Source organism: Notolepis coatsorum (genome assembly GCF_963971535.1).
Source record: "Notolepis coatsorum genome assembly, chromosome: 11".
NCBI classification, from domain to species: domain Eukaryota; kingdom Metazoa; phylum Chordata; class Actinopteri; order Aulopiformes; family Paralepididae; genus Notolepis; species Notolepis coatsorum.
Genome location: NC_140175.1, coordinates 36,534,682 through 36,551,470, shown reverse-complemented (window position 1 = coordinate 36,551,470; position 16,789 = coordinate 36,534,682). Strand labels below are relative to the sequence as shown.

At 42.2% G+C, this 16,789-nt stretch overlaps 1 protein-coding gene across 1 annotated transcript in view; it reads left to right on the top strand.

Annotated features, from left to right (window-relative positions):
* The window catches only part of znf618 (zinc finger protein 618), a 108,519-nt gene that overhangs the window by 62,803 nt on the left and 28,927 nt on the right, over nucleotides 1–16,789 (top strand). Inside the window, exons 6-9 of the mRNA XM_084325484.1 lie at nucleotides 3,706–3,795; nucleotides 4,510–4,590; nucleotides 6,823–6,912; nucleotides 13,998–14,090. Of these exons, the coding sequence (XP_084181610.1) occupies nucleotides 3,706–3,795; nucleotides 4,510–4,590; nucleotides 6,823–6,912; nucleotides 13,998–14,090 (354 nt within the window). The remainder of the gene's footprint in view (nucleotides 1–3,705; nucleotides 3,796–4,509; nucleotides 4,591–6,822; nucleotides 6,913–13,997; nucleotides 14,091–16,789) is intronic.

Genomic DNA, 16,789 nt, shown 5'->3' with positions numbered 1-16,789 from the left:
GTTGGGTGGCTTCTTTTGTCAGGAAGGGGCGGATCCTTCTGACGTTGCTCAGGAGGAATCGGCAGGTTCTGGTCGTCGCTGCGATGTGAGCAGAGAAGTTCAACTGGTCGTCGAGGACAACACCAAGGTTCTTGGCGGTCGGGGACGCAGTCACAGCTGCATTCTCGACTGTGATTGAAAGGTCGGTTAGGGGGGAGGATTTGGCCGGCAGGTGGAGCAATTCTGTTTTGCTTAGGTTCAGTTTGAGGTGGTTGGACGTCATCCAGGCTGAGATGTCGGACAGACAGGCCGAGATCCGCACAGAGACGTGGATATCTGAGGGAGGGAAGGAGAGGAAGAGTTGAGTATCGTCGGCATAACAATGGTAGGAGAAGCCATGAGACGTGATAATGTTACCCAGTGATTTAGTGTAGAGGGAGAAGAGAAGGGGTCCTAAAACCGAGCCCTGGGGGACACCCGTCCGCAGGGGGCGGGTGGCCGACAGGGTCCCTCTCCATGACACTTGGTAGGAGCGGTCATTGAGGTATGATGACAGCCATGTCAGCGCAGAGCCAGCCACTCCCATTCCTGCGAGGGCCGCAAGGAGGATCTGGTGGTTGACTGTGTCGAAGGCTGCAGATAGATCTAGGAGAATCAGGACAGAGGAGAGGCCTTTCGCTTTTGCTAAGTGAAGTGCCTCTGTGACCGCAATGAGGGCTGTCTCTGTGGAGTGACCAGTCCTGAAGCCTGACTGATTAGGGTCTAGGAGGTCATTCTGTAAGAGATAAGTAGTAAGTTGGTTGGATACAGCACGTTCAAGTGTTTTAGAAAGGAAGGAGAGAAGAGAGACAGGACGGTAGTTGCCTATGACAGTAGGGTTCAGGGTTGGTTTTTTTATGAGCGGCGTGACTCTGGCTTGTTTTAGGGAGGTGGGGACCACCCCCGAGTTGAGTGAGGAGTTGATGGTTGCAGTTAGGAATGGGAGGATGTCTGGTGCTATGGTCTGGAGGAGTGGGGAGGGTAGCTGGTCCAGCTGGCAAGTAGTCGGACGGTTTGACGTTACCAGTGTCAGGGTCTCTGCTTCTGTAATGGGAGAGAAAGATGACAGAGTGAAGGATGAGGTTCTCGATTCAGCATTTGGAATGGGTGGGGGTTGGGAGAAGGAGCTGCGGATGTTCTCCACTTTTTCCTCAAAGAAGATCGCAAAGTCTTCGGCAGAGAAAGATGAGGGAGGGGGGGGTGGGGGGGGAGTGAGGAGGGAGGACATGGTAGCATGCAGTTTGCGAAGATTCTTGGCAGAGGCCTCGATCCTATGGTGGAAGAAAGAAGCTTTGGCATTAGTGATGGTTTTGGAGAATGTTAACAAGAGGTTGTGATATGTGTCGATGTCAGCAGTGAGGCGTGACTTTCTATACTTCCTTTCAGCTGCTCTCAGGACCTGTCTTTGTTCTCTCACTGGATCTGTCAGCCATGGACTGGGTGGGGAACGGCGGGCAGGTTTCTCAACGAGGGGACAGAGCTTGTCGAAGGAGGTTGCCAGGGCTGAAAGGAGGGTGGAGGTTGCCATCTCTGTGGAGAGAGCAGAGAAGGTGTCACTCAAAGGTAGAGCGGATAGTATGTCAGAGGAGAGGGTGGAGGGGGATAGGGAGGGCAGGTTGCGTCTGAGTGAGACTGTTTGAGTTGGGGTGAAGACCTTTCGGTTAAGCATGAGAGTTAGTGAGAAGGATATGAAGGAATGGTCAGATACATGTAGGGGAGTTACCGTGGTGTTAATGATGCTGGAGTTACGGGAAAATATGAGATCCAAGGAGTTGCCTGCTTTGTGGGTGGGAGGCATGGCAGTGGGAGTCAGGTCAAACGATTGTAGGATGGAGACTACTATGACTGACTGAGATGAGTCAGGCAGGTTGAAGTCGCCCAGTAGAAGGAGAGGGGTACCATCTTCCGGTAAGGAGCTAAGAAGCATGTCCAGCTCATCTGTGAAGTGATCGAGCGGACCTGGAGGGCGGTAGAGTGTAACAATGGTGAGATTGAAAGGATTAGAGACAGATACTGCATGATATTCGAGAGAGGAGAGTGACAGTTCTGGGAGTGGTGTTACGTTTGTAGCCCATGAAGGAGATGTCATGAGGGCAGTGCCTCCACCCCGTCTGGAAGGTCGAGGTGTGTGAGTGAAGTTATAGTTTGTAGATAATGCTGCAGGTGTTGATGAGTTATTGGGGGTTATCCAGGTCTCAGTTAGAGCCAGGAGCTGCAGATTTAGACTATGGGCGTAGGCAGTAATGAAGTCAGCTTTCTTGACTGCTGATTGACAATTCCATAAGCCTCCCCGTACTGTGACAGGTGTATTAGTGGCTGTAGGAGGGTAGGAGAGATTAGCCGGGTTACTAGCAAACTGTCGTGGATGGGTAGAGTCAGTTCTGGAGGAGCAGATTGTGGATATAGGTATGAGACACATTGTATTGTCGAGAGTGGCAGGGAGGAAGTAGAGAAATAGCAGTGTGGGAGGGAAATATAGGATTATGGTGTACTTAGCACTGGGTGGATCGGTGGATCCCTCGGCGGTGAACTCCAGGATAACTCCTCCTCTTTGTCCCTCTTCGTTTCTCGCCGCTTCGCTGACGCTACACCAGCAAGCCTTTAAATCACTATCACTAATTAGTGCTGTCTTAACACCTGGCCCTTAATGGGGGCACTTAACAAAACAAAATGGCCGTTTTAAACACGCCCCTTTAATCAAGTCAGCTGGTTCCTCACTTTTAAGATTCACTAATAAACTTAAAATGGCTTACCCTAGTTTTCAGTATAAAGCAATGTTTCTCAGTGAGAGTGTCCTGTCCTTCCTTAACAGAGCCCAGTACAGAGTGACTTCAACACAGTGTGGACCTCTGCTTTTAAACAGGGCAGGCTCTTAATGGCTCACTCACTGGTTAATTGCTCCTGTGGAGCTGCTTAGTGACTAGTATTAGAAGAATGTCATACTGGGCAGCTCTGCGATGGGAATGTTCTGTGTTGAGTATGAAGCAGGCTGCAGCTGAAAAAGAGCAAGCATGCTCTGTCAACCTTCCCCTGAGTACTAAATAAAGGTTCAAATCGATAGGGTACACAGTACACACAGTTGTAAGCATTCAGACAATAAAAATGCATACACACACACAAACACAGTAGACTTCATGATGGGCCTGCAAATAATAGGCTCATTACTCACAAACTTTCAGTAATTTATTACTGATTACGTCTTCATTTTACGTTTAATTTCACATGTAATCAGACCTGATGTTAAATGTTCGTAACAGCCTTCCCTACACAGGTTGCGAGTTAGTATCACTATTTATCTTCCATAAGAGATGGGAAAGAAAATGTGTTCCTTCAGAGAACACTCCACCTCCTCCTCTGTTTAGTTCCTCTCTATATCTATATTGGTCTATATTCACGCGCAGCCTACTTTTATTTTTAACCACTTATTCTCGGGCTACTTCCTGGGCGCTCTCGGTTTACCCTCTGAACTTTTCCTGTTTGGCTACGCTGTGCCGAGTGGGTGTGAAAGTAAAGTGCCTGAGGCAACAGCGGCCAGTTGACCTCTTTTTGCTTCTGTGAGCGTTTGCCGGTTATTACACACCTCGCAACCCATGTCACAAATCTGTGTCTAAAATGTAAATGCAAAAATGTTGAGTCCTCAAGAGTATGTTGTCATTGTTCTGGTCTCTGTGCGGGTTTGTACTACAGGTAGCTACCGCTACTCCTGTGACATCTGTGGCAAGAAGTACAAGTACTACAGCTGCTTCCAGGAGCACCGTGACCTGCACGCAGTGGACGGTAACCAGCCTCTTGTTTGATGCCATTTTAGTCCAATCTGAAGCTGGGTTAAACTTTGCCTATTTTGGAAAGTGAGTGAGCTTGCCTGATGGTTCATTTGATGTACCGTAATTCCTCTAATAGTAACCCCGGCTTGTATTTGTTTCAACTGTAGCGGGTACCAGGCTTGTATTAGGAGGAGGTCTGTATAAGAGGGAGGCCTATATTTCAAATTTTCAAACGGATCATAATGAATAAATCAACATTTTGTGTCAGTTTGAACCCAGTAAAATGTACTGGGTTCATTTATTGAAACCAAGTACTGTATGAAATAGTAAACAGTGCAATTACAGGTGGTCACTGGTCATTTCAACATTTTCAAAGTGAAATCAAGTAACTAGCTCAGTATGCAGCTCAGTATATTAGTAACCCGGCTTGTATTAGGAGGCCGGCTTATAATTGCTTAGCTCAAGAGCGCACCCGGCCATTAATAGAGACCCGGCTTGTATTTGAGACCCGGTTACTATTAGAGGAATTACGGTATATATATATATTCTTTTCATTTCTTTTTTGTTCATCCACGTTGTCTCTCTTGGCTAATGTTTTAACTTTTTGTATAATGAATAACTCCTAAAATTGTTTGGACGAGAGTGATCTGCTGTCTGAAAGTGCGTGGATTAGGTTTACTCATAGCAACAAACAAGACGGTAAGAGACGTTCTGTTTCCTCTCTCAGATCCATATGAGCCGGTTGTGTTACCTGTGGAGGACCCCAAAGAGGAGGAGCCAGTGGAACCCTATCAGAAAATTGGACCAAGTAAGAATCTTTGGCACGTTTTATGTAATCCCCCCCCCCCCCCCAATGTTTATATGCATGTGTTTCCAACTGCTTAACTGTACATAATATGCATTCCACTATAGCACATTTTCATTGCTGTTTTTAATAATATACTACTGTATACACAGAAGTAGGGCTGACCCCTATTAGTCGAATAGTCGACTAATCGATCGAAAGGAGCCGTAGTCGACTGCCAACCTCTTAGTCGAATACATTTATTTATTATTATTATAATTTTTTTTGTCATTCTTTCCAAAAGAAAAGAGGCCTAGAAGCCTGGCTAACGCTAATGGCACGCATACCAGAGGCTAACTGCCTAAGAAAACAGGCACAGAGGCACTGAAAGAGGATTTCATCCATCTAATGAACACACTAGACTGGACCAATTACATGCTGTTGCAGAGGACAAGAAGCCTTCCGTCGACTCCTTCAGACATTAAGCACCCCCACAGTCCAAATGGAATGATACAAAATTATATACCGGTGTGTGTGTATATATATATATATATTTATTTTTTTCATAGTCTACTATCGGCTAATTTCGGACAATCATAGTCGACTATCCAAATCCTTAGTCGGGGACAGCCCTACACAAAAGACTAGAGCCATATGAAATCCGTAATTTTTTTTTCCAAATTCCATTTTATTTTTTTCCAAATTCCGTTTTTTCCGTTTTAATATTTCAGAATTCTGTATTTTGCTTTGTACGCACATTTTACCATCAGAAATAGTGTCTAATAATTGGGAATGAATAAATGTCCACAATTTAATAAGATATAACAGTCCATTTAATAGGGCTGTCTTAAATACTTCAAAGCTTCGTTCGATGGGCATGGGATTTGAATATGAAAAGAAAATTCGATTATTAAAAAAATTAATTATATATATATATATTTGTTTTGTTGCAAAATCAACTCTACCTCTCTTTGTTAACTACAACAAGCAATGCTGTTTGTTATTTAAGATGAGGTCGGACTCGGCACTGACAGATTTGTGTTCATTGTGCTGCTTTTATAAAGCCTCAAATGACGGCTTACAATATTTCATGAAAGCAAAGTGTTTTGTTTGTCTAAGATTTAAAAGGGTTTACACTTTACAGCACTGACAAAGTTGAACAAAGTGCTGTACAAGTCCCACAACATAAAAAAATTTATAAAATAAAAAAATTATAATCTTAAAAAAAAAAAAAAAATTACAGTTTTCCATTTTTATTGCGTCCCTGATTCCGTGAACGCGGATTTCATATGGCTCTACAAAAGACGCAACATGTCTTTAGGGATGAACATGTGCTTGCAGTCTACCAGAACACATTGGGTATACATGTTATTGGAGGCTACCTGGTGATTAAACTGATTCTGGTTCTAATTATGATTGTTGCTTGGCCCATAATATTAATTTGGGTTTATGAGAACCTCCAAACATCTCGTTGATGGTGATTTAAAGAGGAAAACATTCTAAAGACGGAAAGCTCATAGAAACACCAATGCCCCCAAAACAAACAGACATGCATTCTAAAACAAACACCATATACGGTGTAATTTTCTGTTGGATTGCATGGTATCAGCAGCACCGTTAATACAGGGTAATCGTCACATTGCCGCATATTTTGTTCATAACAGCCACACCGTTATTGAATTAATTCTGAAGCCTGAGGTTTGGATAGTGAGGTTATTTTGCATTGTTTCAATTGTGAGAAGAATGAAATGTCCCCCAAAAAAGATACTCTATACACCCGTTTAAACGTTTACAGCTTTCAAACGAATTTTGGGTCGTTGATGTCCTGATAAATTGTCGCCCTCTTGGGCAGAGCTGTTTTGGGAAGCTGTGACGTACAGGCGTAGATACGGCTCTGCGTAGGAATGTGGCTCGACGTGAGGAAAGCAACAGTTGTGATTGGAGGGTCAAGAAAAGAGGGCAGGGCTTGGGATCGGTCCATTTGTCGGTGAAAAATACCTCTTTAATTGCAATTTAACTCAGAAACTAAGTGTTTCGCAGGGGATCCGGCCATTCGCTGCTCGCTCTATATACTGTGTCTACTGTACTCCCCTCGCATTATGATGTAATAACATGAGTGTTGGCTGTAACTGAGGGATTCTGTCTCTGGGTGCTCAGTTTGAACAGAACAAGTGAGATCTTGGCAACTAATATCAGGTGAAATAGTTTGCCCTTATCGGTATATAAGCTGTGTGGGTTTTCTTTTTTCCCCTTCAGAAACCGGGAGCTACGTGTGCGAGTTCTGTGGGAAGCAGTACAAGTATTTCAACCCGTACCAGGAGCATGTGGCCCTTCACACTCCACTGGGTAAGCTCCTAGTCTCCGTGGGCGGCTCGACAAGTGCACAATCAACCACGCGGCTGTCCCCACTCTGGTTGTTGGCAGGATAACGTTTAAGCTGACGTTCGATGGGAACAGATCCTTTCAGTTTAACTTTTTCCCAATGTTTAACCTGTTCCACCCGACGGGACCGGTACCGGTGCCGAAATGACATCTGGTCATAAATCAATATTTTATAGTGTTAAATTAGCGATTTTAATTTCAAACGTATTCAAGTATTAACACCATGAACATGTCACAACAGCATGTAGAATGTATATTATCATCAATACGTTAGTTTAGCAATAGGTTAAAAGTGTCATTAGATAGAACTTTTCGATTGGCTCAAGTCTATTCCGAGAGGGTGACCATTTTGGAAATGTTGAACCATGGGAATTGTAGTCTTTTTGCAGCCATTTCGTAATAGACATCGCTAGCTGTCGTTGGAATTTTTCCCATCCCAATTTCGTGTTTCCAATTCTTCCCTCCCCTGTCTTGAACATTGCTAGACTGCCTCCCACTGGTCGGCTGTAGTGAGGATAGAAGCCTTGCATCATGTGTCCCCTCCGGTACATGAGGAGGCAGCCTGTCGCATCTTTTCACCGCAACAGCTCGAACTCTCAGTGGCGAGGAGTAACGCGTGGGAGGCTCACGCTGCCCCCGATACTTCCTGTTTCTGCCGTACCGGGGTCACCCAACCGACCTGTAGGAGTCGCTGTCCACAACGTCCAATCCCCATTCCCCACCCACCTTCTTTCCCACCCTCTAACACTGCCAATTGTGTTAGTATGACGGCCGGCCAAGCCGGTAGCAACGCATAGAGCTGGGCTCGATACCAGCATATCCTGCGTTAGTGGCGAGTGCCTTGCCCACTGCGCCACTCAGCCGCCCTCAAACTACACTTCCTGAAGGGATCTATGGGGTTCATAGTTCTGTATGAATTTCTCTAATAACTCTTATTATTCGGGATAATATAACACAAAAGGTAAAGTTTTTGACAAATATTGAAAGGCTTTCAAGTGTCTCATCCCTATTGTTAACATGTAGGAACAATTAGATCTGAAATTAGTTTCAAAACGGTTGCACTGTGGGGAAAATAAAAAAGTACAGTATATTACAGTAGCTTTCATTATCTGTTCTCATGCACGCCTGGTGATACTAAATCCAAATTGAACTCGGGCATTTGAAAGATAATATATGTATATATATATATATATATATATATATATATATAAATGTGCGAATTGGCTATAATAAGGTAATTTATAAGCCTCCTATTCTATATTCAATATTAATATTTCAAATTGCATTGGTCCGGATGGGAGAATCCAGTACTGTATCTACAGAACCTTCTGTCTAATCATCTTCCCTTTATTAATTTCCTTAGATTTTTTGTGCACATACACACAATATTTCTGACACTGTGAATACATTCCCTGAGGTCCATAGATGTCCCTAGATACCAAGAATATGCAAATGGACCTTGTAGAAGTGGAGCAATATTCCATTTACCTAGGTATATATTTTAGGTGGATTTTCAGAAAATATTCCACGGGTGGAACAGGTTAAAAAAAAAAAAATATATATATATATATATATATATATATATATATATATATATATATAATTTAACAAATTCTTATTTACAATGATGGCCCGACGAGATGACAGAAGGGTAACAGGGAAAAATAAACGAAAATAAAACCTTCAATAAAAAATATCAGTCACATGTTAAAAGACAAAAGGTAAAGCTATTTGATACAATGAACAGTAAAGAAAGACACGTTGGTGAACCATTAAAACACGATCCTTGTGTACCATATTTGGTGATACACTTCCAGAATGGAATCTACTGCTGCTTCCTTAGGCCGGGAAGCTCCGCCTATTGAAATATTGAACGGTGTGACTATGGAAAAGTGTGTAGGACTCTGGACCTTGGCCCTGGAAAAGCTTGTGCTGTTTCCATTATGTATCAGCAGCTGTTGTGCCAAATGTGGGGCTGATGGAGGGAAGGGAGTACTTTTACTGCAGTGTTCTACATTCTCAGATGTGCAGAAATGGACAAAATGAAGGCCCTTGAATATCTCCAAGTGATTTGCGATGCCTCTTGTGTTATCAGTGGATATCTGGTGATATAGTATACATTACTTAAGGTTTTATTGGAACCATTCATATAAAAGATGACCAGTGAATTTGGGTCCTTGGCCTCGGAAGGTCTGTTTTGCAACATGGAGGGGGATGTTGAGCAAGCCTCTGGAGCCGTCCTGTGAAACTCCTACAAGCCGAAAAAAAGAAACATGAACATGAGGTTCATGTTGGGGAAATATTTTGAGGGCTAGAAGTTACTCTCTGGTTTGTCATCTGCAGCTGTAGTGCCAAGCATCAAAGTGAAATATTTCACATCATCCATTACTCTTCATCTGTAGATTGATTGTACCGGTAGTTGAGAGGTTCTGAATAATGTGCTGAATAATGATGTCTCCCTTACCTCCCGATGGAACGTTTTGATATTTAAGAATACTTTAGCACAGCGTGGAGTTGATGGGTTCACTTACGGATGGCATTTGAGTTCCAATTCCTGAAAATAAATCATGACTCTCTCCCTGATGACACATGAACGATTTCACAAGTTGCACTTTCAATGTACAATGTACAATGTGCAGTCGGTGGGGAAATTGAAACGGAGAAAGTCACTGAAAAGGGCCCCCACTGTTTATGCCATTCAGTGGCAGAAAGATTCACCACATGATCTGGCCTCAAAAATTCTGCCCACCAGGGAATCATTTCTTACTTTGATGAAGATTTTATACCAGAGGTGGGCGACCATGTCTTTTCGATCTACCAGTCGATTTTAAGGGGACTCTTGAGTCGATCGCTGGACAAGCTGAAAAACCCAGACAAAGATATCTATAATTTTGTCAGTCATCAAATCACACTCAGACATGCCCGTTTAAACTTGAATTTCAGTGAATCCCTGTCCTCCGTGACTCTTCTTTTTTTGCGGGCTTTCACTCTGTCCCCTGTTTCTCAATTTGCATGATTAACATTGCGTCACAAATAGCCATGAGAGACTCGTATACAGGTATCAGCCATGTGTGTGCCCTCCAGACTGTGAAACCATAATTTAGGATGGGTAGGCTTAGGCTATAGTGACACCAAGAGACGGTGACCTACACAGAATGGGATAATCCTTTTGTGATTTCCTGAAGGAGGTGATATATGTTCTATTTGGAGACAGATAGGAAAGGAGGCTGTCTGTGCCCTCATGGAGGAGAGGAAAGGTATACCGGTATATAATAAATAAAATGTTGTTTCCTTTATGAGTCAACACTGAGCGCTGTTTGTTCTGTATTGGGCTACTTGAGTGAGAATAACATACAGTCAGGGGTCTTGATACCATGGAGAAGATTGAGACGAGACGCTCGGCCGCATCCTTTCATCTCTCCCCGTCTCTGAAGCACCGTTGCTGCCTTTATATAGGAATCATAACTGGTTTAATCATACAGTGTTACTAGAGAGGAAAGGGTTGCAAAAATAATGAGGCATCTCTCTCTCTCCCTCTCTGTTTCTGTCGCATCTGTCAATATTACTCAGAGCAGAGGGACATTCTTGGATAGGTTAAAATGCTTGGACAAATTTTGGCTTCTGAAATAAGAGTTATTTTGTGCAACATTTTTAAATGTCAAATAAACATCTCAAGCTCTGAAAATGTGTATTGAATTTTAGTAGCCGCAATTATTTGTAGAATATTGTGCAATGGGCTAATGGTACACAGGGGTCTAATTAGGCAACTGGAGCAGGTGCTACCGTCAGTGTTTTTAAAGGTCCCATCATTTATTTGTATTATTTCACAATATAAATGTGCATATGCTTGACTATCCAGATAGTAAGAATTTACACATTATTATTCAAATTTAAATATGGACCAATTCTACATTTGCATTATTATAATTGGCCAGGCTATGGACTTAAGTGGTGGTGCTTTTCCCTACACCCTAGAATCCACCCTAGAGTTCATACCCTACACCCTAGAATTAGGGTGACGAAATCCGTATCATCCAAATGCTGGACAGCATGTCGATTTTGCGGGACATTTGTTGAAATTGCGGGACAGTAATTAATACGTATGCAAGAATCATGTTTACATAATGTATTCATCATTTTGATCAAAATATAAGCATTTCATGTATTAAAAACACTATTGTTGTGTCTTAATTGCTTATTATACTCATCATTATATAGAAGACCATACCATGCAATCAACATGCTGTTAAATTACCTACCGACGGCGACGGTACTGACTCCTAGAGGTTCCAGAGTCCTATGGCTATAGTTAACATGTACATGTACCCTGTGATCTCTCTTGTAATGTGATACTGAAGTGCATACATTTTCTATACTGGCTTCCTTGACTCTACACCTGTCCAGAACACTACAAAGTTGAACATTTTAAATTATAATACTTTTTTGTATCATCATCAATAAATATAATATTTTACTTTAATTAACATGTTAAATGTTAATATATCACAGGTATATACAGGATGAATAAGTGAAATACATATACACATACAAATTAAAACAGCAGTGAACAATGGGGAAACAACTATTTAAAAAATTGCCTATGGGGAACAGTAGGCTAAGCAAATGGCTGTAACACTAGAAATGTGCCTTCGCAATGAGCCTCCGAACACTAGAAATGCGCCTCAGGTTTCAGCACCATGGAGAGCACCATAGTGCATGTACTGGTGCTTGAGGAATCAATTTTATTACTGGGCTGTGCAGCTTCAAGCAGAGCCTTCTGACCAAGAGCATATTTATAAAAAATCTTGACAAATTCGAATTGAATATCGCTCTTCACAAGCTCCACGCTGCATCTATTTCTCTGGTCTGTCCACACACCGGTCATGAAGGAGAACAACCTCTCCACAAGCGCATTAGTGACCGGGATGCTCAGGAATAATGAAGCCAGCAGGTTGGGGGTCTGGACGTCTTTCGACAGCAGCCCCCACTTTACCCCAACAGTCGCCTCCATCTCCACCACTTCCTTCTGACATGGAACAATTAAACAAAACTCCTCATAGAGCGCATCCATGTTTAACATGTTGTTGATTTTAACGGATTCAGCTGTAGCGCAGATGTCACCCACTCATACGTTGTATGATCAGGCTCTCTTTTTAGCTTTTCCTTCCAACGGCTCGCGCCAGGTGCTATGTATGCGCTTGCGCGCGGCTATGTAACATACAGTACTTGCGGTGCATTCGTGGGGATTAATGAGAGGACAAAAACAATATTAATTCATATATCTAAAATTGTTTATTGAAATGCAGGACATTTTTCTTCTGTTGCGGGACAGAGGGCTAAATTGCTGGACTGTCCCGCACAAATCGGGACATTTGGTCAACCTACCTAGAATCCACCCTAGAGTTTCTACTCTACACTCTAGAATTCACCCCCAGGTTTCTACCCTACACCCTAGAATCCACCCTCAAGTTTCTACTCTACACCCTAGAATCCACCCTAGAGTTTATACCCTACACCTATAATCCCTATACATGATGAAGATTTTTTTTTTTTTTTGTATTTTTTTGTATTTTTTTTTTTAAACAAACACATAAACATAAACATAACATCTACAGGGTCTCAGTGAATCCAAAATTACAAGGTGGTTAGAAGTGGTGGAGAGAATAAAAACTAGCATTTGAATGGTAGTGCCTGGTTAGGAGCGAATGATGATGGATGGATTATCCAAGGGGGGGGCCCGGGGGGGGGGGGGGACCGAGCAAGAGCATATGTGTATAGATTTGATTTGATTTGATTTTATTAGGGATCCCCATTAGCTGGTGCGATAGCAACCAGCTAGTCTTCCTGGGGTCCACACACAAAAAAACATACAAAAACAATCACTATTGCAAAAAACTAAATTATTAAAAGTCAGTACACACAATGCATAATGAACCTACTGTAACAATTAATATAGCTAAAATTACATTAGTGTAAAACAAAAACAAAAAAATTACTTTACAGTGTTAAAAACTATTTAAAAACAATTTAAGATTATTTTTTAAAGTGAATCTACTGTAAATGCAGCAGAGGTTCCGAGGCAGGCCATTCCACAGAGTTAATGCTCTAAAAATAAAAGATCTCCCCAAAGCGCTGGTTCTAGGACCTGGCAATTCAAGCTGCCCACTACTGGAACCTCTAGTGTAATGCTTGTGCACAGTATTACTAAAAACAATCTGATTATGTATAAAAACAGGAGTTTTACTGCTCATGACCAACTTGAACAGCACAAGTATATTAAAAGACAATCTATTTTCAACGTTAAGCCAAGAGAGGCGGGCATGCATCCGGCTCACATTAGACCTTAGTGAGCAGCCCAGTACCAACCGTGCTGCCCTGTTCTGGACCACCTGGAGCTTCCTGAGGTCACCACTGGCAGCAGATGACCACATCGCAGAGCAATAGTCAAGATGACATAAAACTAAACTTTGCACTATCAGACATAAAAGGGGACGGGCAACAAAAGAAGCACATTTCCTGGAAATACCAATTGCTCTTCCCATTTTTAAAACAATATAATTAATATGCTGAGACCAAGACAGAGTGCAATCCAGCATCACTTCAAGGAGTTTAGTACTTTCAACTTGTTGAACTGCCGAATTACACACGTTTAAATGAAGCTTTGGATTTGTAGATAACCTGTGCCTTGTTCCCAGCACAATACATTTAGTCTTGTATAGGGTATTAGTATAGGGTATTAGATAGCAAGTATTAGGTGTATACCTTGTATATTACATTTATTTAAATGGTAATTTCATTGGATGTGCACTGTTAATTAATGCTTGTATATCTAATTTTATGTTATGTTTATGTTTATGTGTTTGTTTAAAAAATAATAAAAAAATGAAATACTAAAAAATAAATGATGAAGAGTTTATACCCTTTTTCTTTCCGCAAACCATAGTGCTTGGATAGCTTCTTTAAAAATTATTTAAATATAATCGGATTTTGATTTGGTTTCTCGTCGCTGCTTGTAAGTGATTTATTATTGAGTGTCTCTCTTGATGCAGGTCGTCCCTTCGACTTGAAGTCGTCACGGTTACAACAGCCTGGCAGTCTGGACATCAGTACATTTGCTCTCAGCCAAATCAGCAAGGAGAAAAGTAAGCATAATATAAGTGATTTGCAATGCCGCAGGGGCCCAATGCATTGGGAAATGCATGTCAACCACATTGAATACATTATGATTAAATTTTGTTATAAAAACTTGTGTGTGTGTGTATATATATATATATATGTCCCTGACATGGTCACTTGAAAGCCAAACATGTAATAATCCATTAGTTGTTTGTAGGGCTGACCCCTATTAGTCGAATAGTTGACTAATCGATCGAAAGGAGCCATAGTCTACTGCCTACCTCTTAGTTTTTTTTATCATTTTTTCCAAAAGAAAAGAGGCCTAGAAGCGTGGCTAACGCTAATGGCACGCATATCAGAGGCTAACTGCCTAAGAAAACAGGCACAGAGGCACTGAAAGAGGATTTCACCCATCTAATGAACACACTAGACTAGACAAATATCAAGATGTATCCATCAGTGGACCAATTGCATGCTTTTGCAGAGGACAAGAAGCCTTCAGTCGACTCCTTCAGACATTAAGCACCCCCACAGCCCAAATGGAATAAAAATAAAATAAATTATAAAAAAAAATCCCCAATTTTTTTTCCATAGTCGACTAATAGTCGACTATCGGCTAATTTCGGCCAATCAAAGTCGACTAACCAAATCCTTAGTCGGGGACAGCCCTAGTTTGTCGTTTTAACGAAAGTCTATCAAAAAGCTCAAGCAGACTCTGCCCTCACACTGTACAGAGAAATAGTGTGACATGTCATACCAGCACACTGTACAGATAAATAGTGACATGTCATACCAGCACACTGTACAGATAAATAGTGTGACATGTCATACCAGCACACTGTACAGAGAAATAGTGTGACATGTCATACCAGCACACTGTACAGATAAATAGTGACATGTCATACCAGCACACTGTACAGATAAATAGTGTGACATGTCATACCAGCACACTGTACAGAGAAATGGTGTGACATGTCATACCAGCACACTGTACAGAGAAATAGTGTGACATGTCATACCAGCATACTGTACAGAGAAATAGTGTGACATGTCATACCAGCATACTGTACAGAAAAATAGTGTGACATGTCCAGAAAAGCATTTAAAATGTGCTCCCCCTGACAACCATTGCACTCTGTTCCATATGCTCCACTGATCTCTTTCACCGATCATCTCAATGCACTTATCTTTTCTTATTTGTGGTGTCGTTCACCTGATCAGAACCCCCCCCCACTACCCACCACCACTACCACCCCACCCCACCCCTACCCTCTCTTGTGCTGAGGAGCAGTCTGCCATAAAGAACTATTTAAAGCATGGCACACGCTGCCATCCCAGAAATGGGTCAAAAAGATGGAATGAAGTGCAGGAATTAGGCCCATATTTAAATGCAATATGAACATTCAGATCCTCTATCAAGACTATTATTAGTGTGACGGGACGTGTAATGAAGTGATCCTAAGATGATTCCATGTTGCTCTTGTTCACTAGTTCTCAGTGTGGGTTTCATATGCTGTTTGCTAGTTTTGAATACATTAAAAAAGACTGACTGTCACTGATGCTATCTCTGCTGTTTAGTGTGTGTGTCACTGATGCTATCTCTGCTGTTTATTATGTGTATCACTGGTGCTATCTCTGCTGTTTATTATGTGTATCACTGATGCTATCTCTGCTGTTTATTATGTGTATCACTGATGCTATCTCTGCTGTTTATTATGTGTGTCACTGATGCTATCTCTGTTGTTTAGTGTGTGTATCACTGATGCTATCTCTGCTCTTCAGTGTGTGTACCACTGATGCTATCTCTTCTGTTTAGTGTGTGTATCACTGATGCTATCTCTGCTCTTTAGTGTGTGTATCACTGATGCTATCTCTGCTGTTTAGTGTGTGTATCACTGATGCTATCTGCTGTTTATTATGTGTATCACTGATGCTATCTCTGTTGTTTAGTGTGTGCACCTGGAAGAGGTAAAGGTTCTAGCGGGATGGTGTCAAGAGAACAACCTCTCCCTGAACGTCAGCAAAACAAAAGAGATGATTGTGGACTTTAGGAGGTCGGGGTTCAGGGACTACAGCCCCCTCAGCATCGACGGGGCACCGGTTGAGAGAGTGAACAGTTTTAAGTACCTCGGAGTCCACATATCCGAGGACTTGACATGGACCACACACATTGACACTGTTATCAAGAAGGCACGACAACGCCTCTACTTCCTTAGGTGCCTAAGGAAGTTCCAAGTGAGTCAGAAGATCCTCAAGAACTTCTACTCATGCACAATAGAGAGCATCCTGACTGGCAATATCACCTCCTGGTTTGGGAATAACACTGCACAAGACCGTAGCAGACTACAGAGAGTGGCCCGTTCAGCCGAACGCACAGTTGGAGGGGGGCTTCCCACTCTCCAAGACATTTACAACAAGCGCTGCATGGGTAAGGCTAAGAGAATAATCAAAGACCCCAGCCACCCAAACAACTGCCTCTTTGAACTGCTGCGGTCAGGCAAGCGATACCGGAGTCTCATGGCAAGCACAGAGAGACTCAGAAGGAGCTTCTATCCCCTCAAGAACTTCTACTCATGCACAATAGAGAGCATCCTGACTGGCAATATCATCTCCTGGTTTGGGAATAGCACTGCACAAGACCGTAGCAGACCAGGCCATCAGGATGCTCAATGAACAATAAAAAACCATCTAATACACCCATAGCACACACATCCACACGCACACA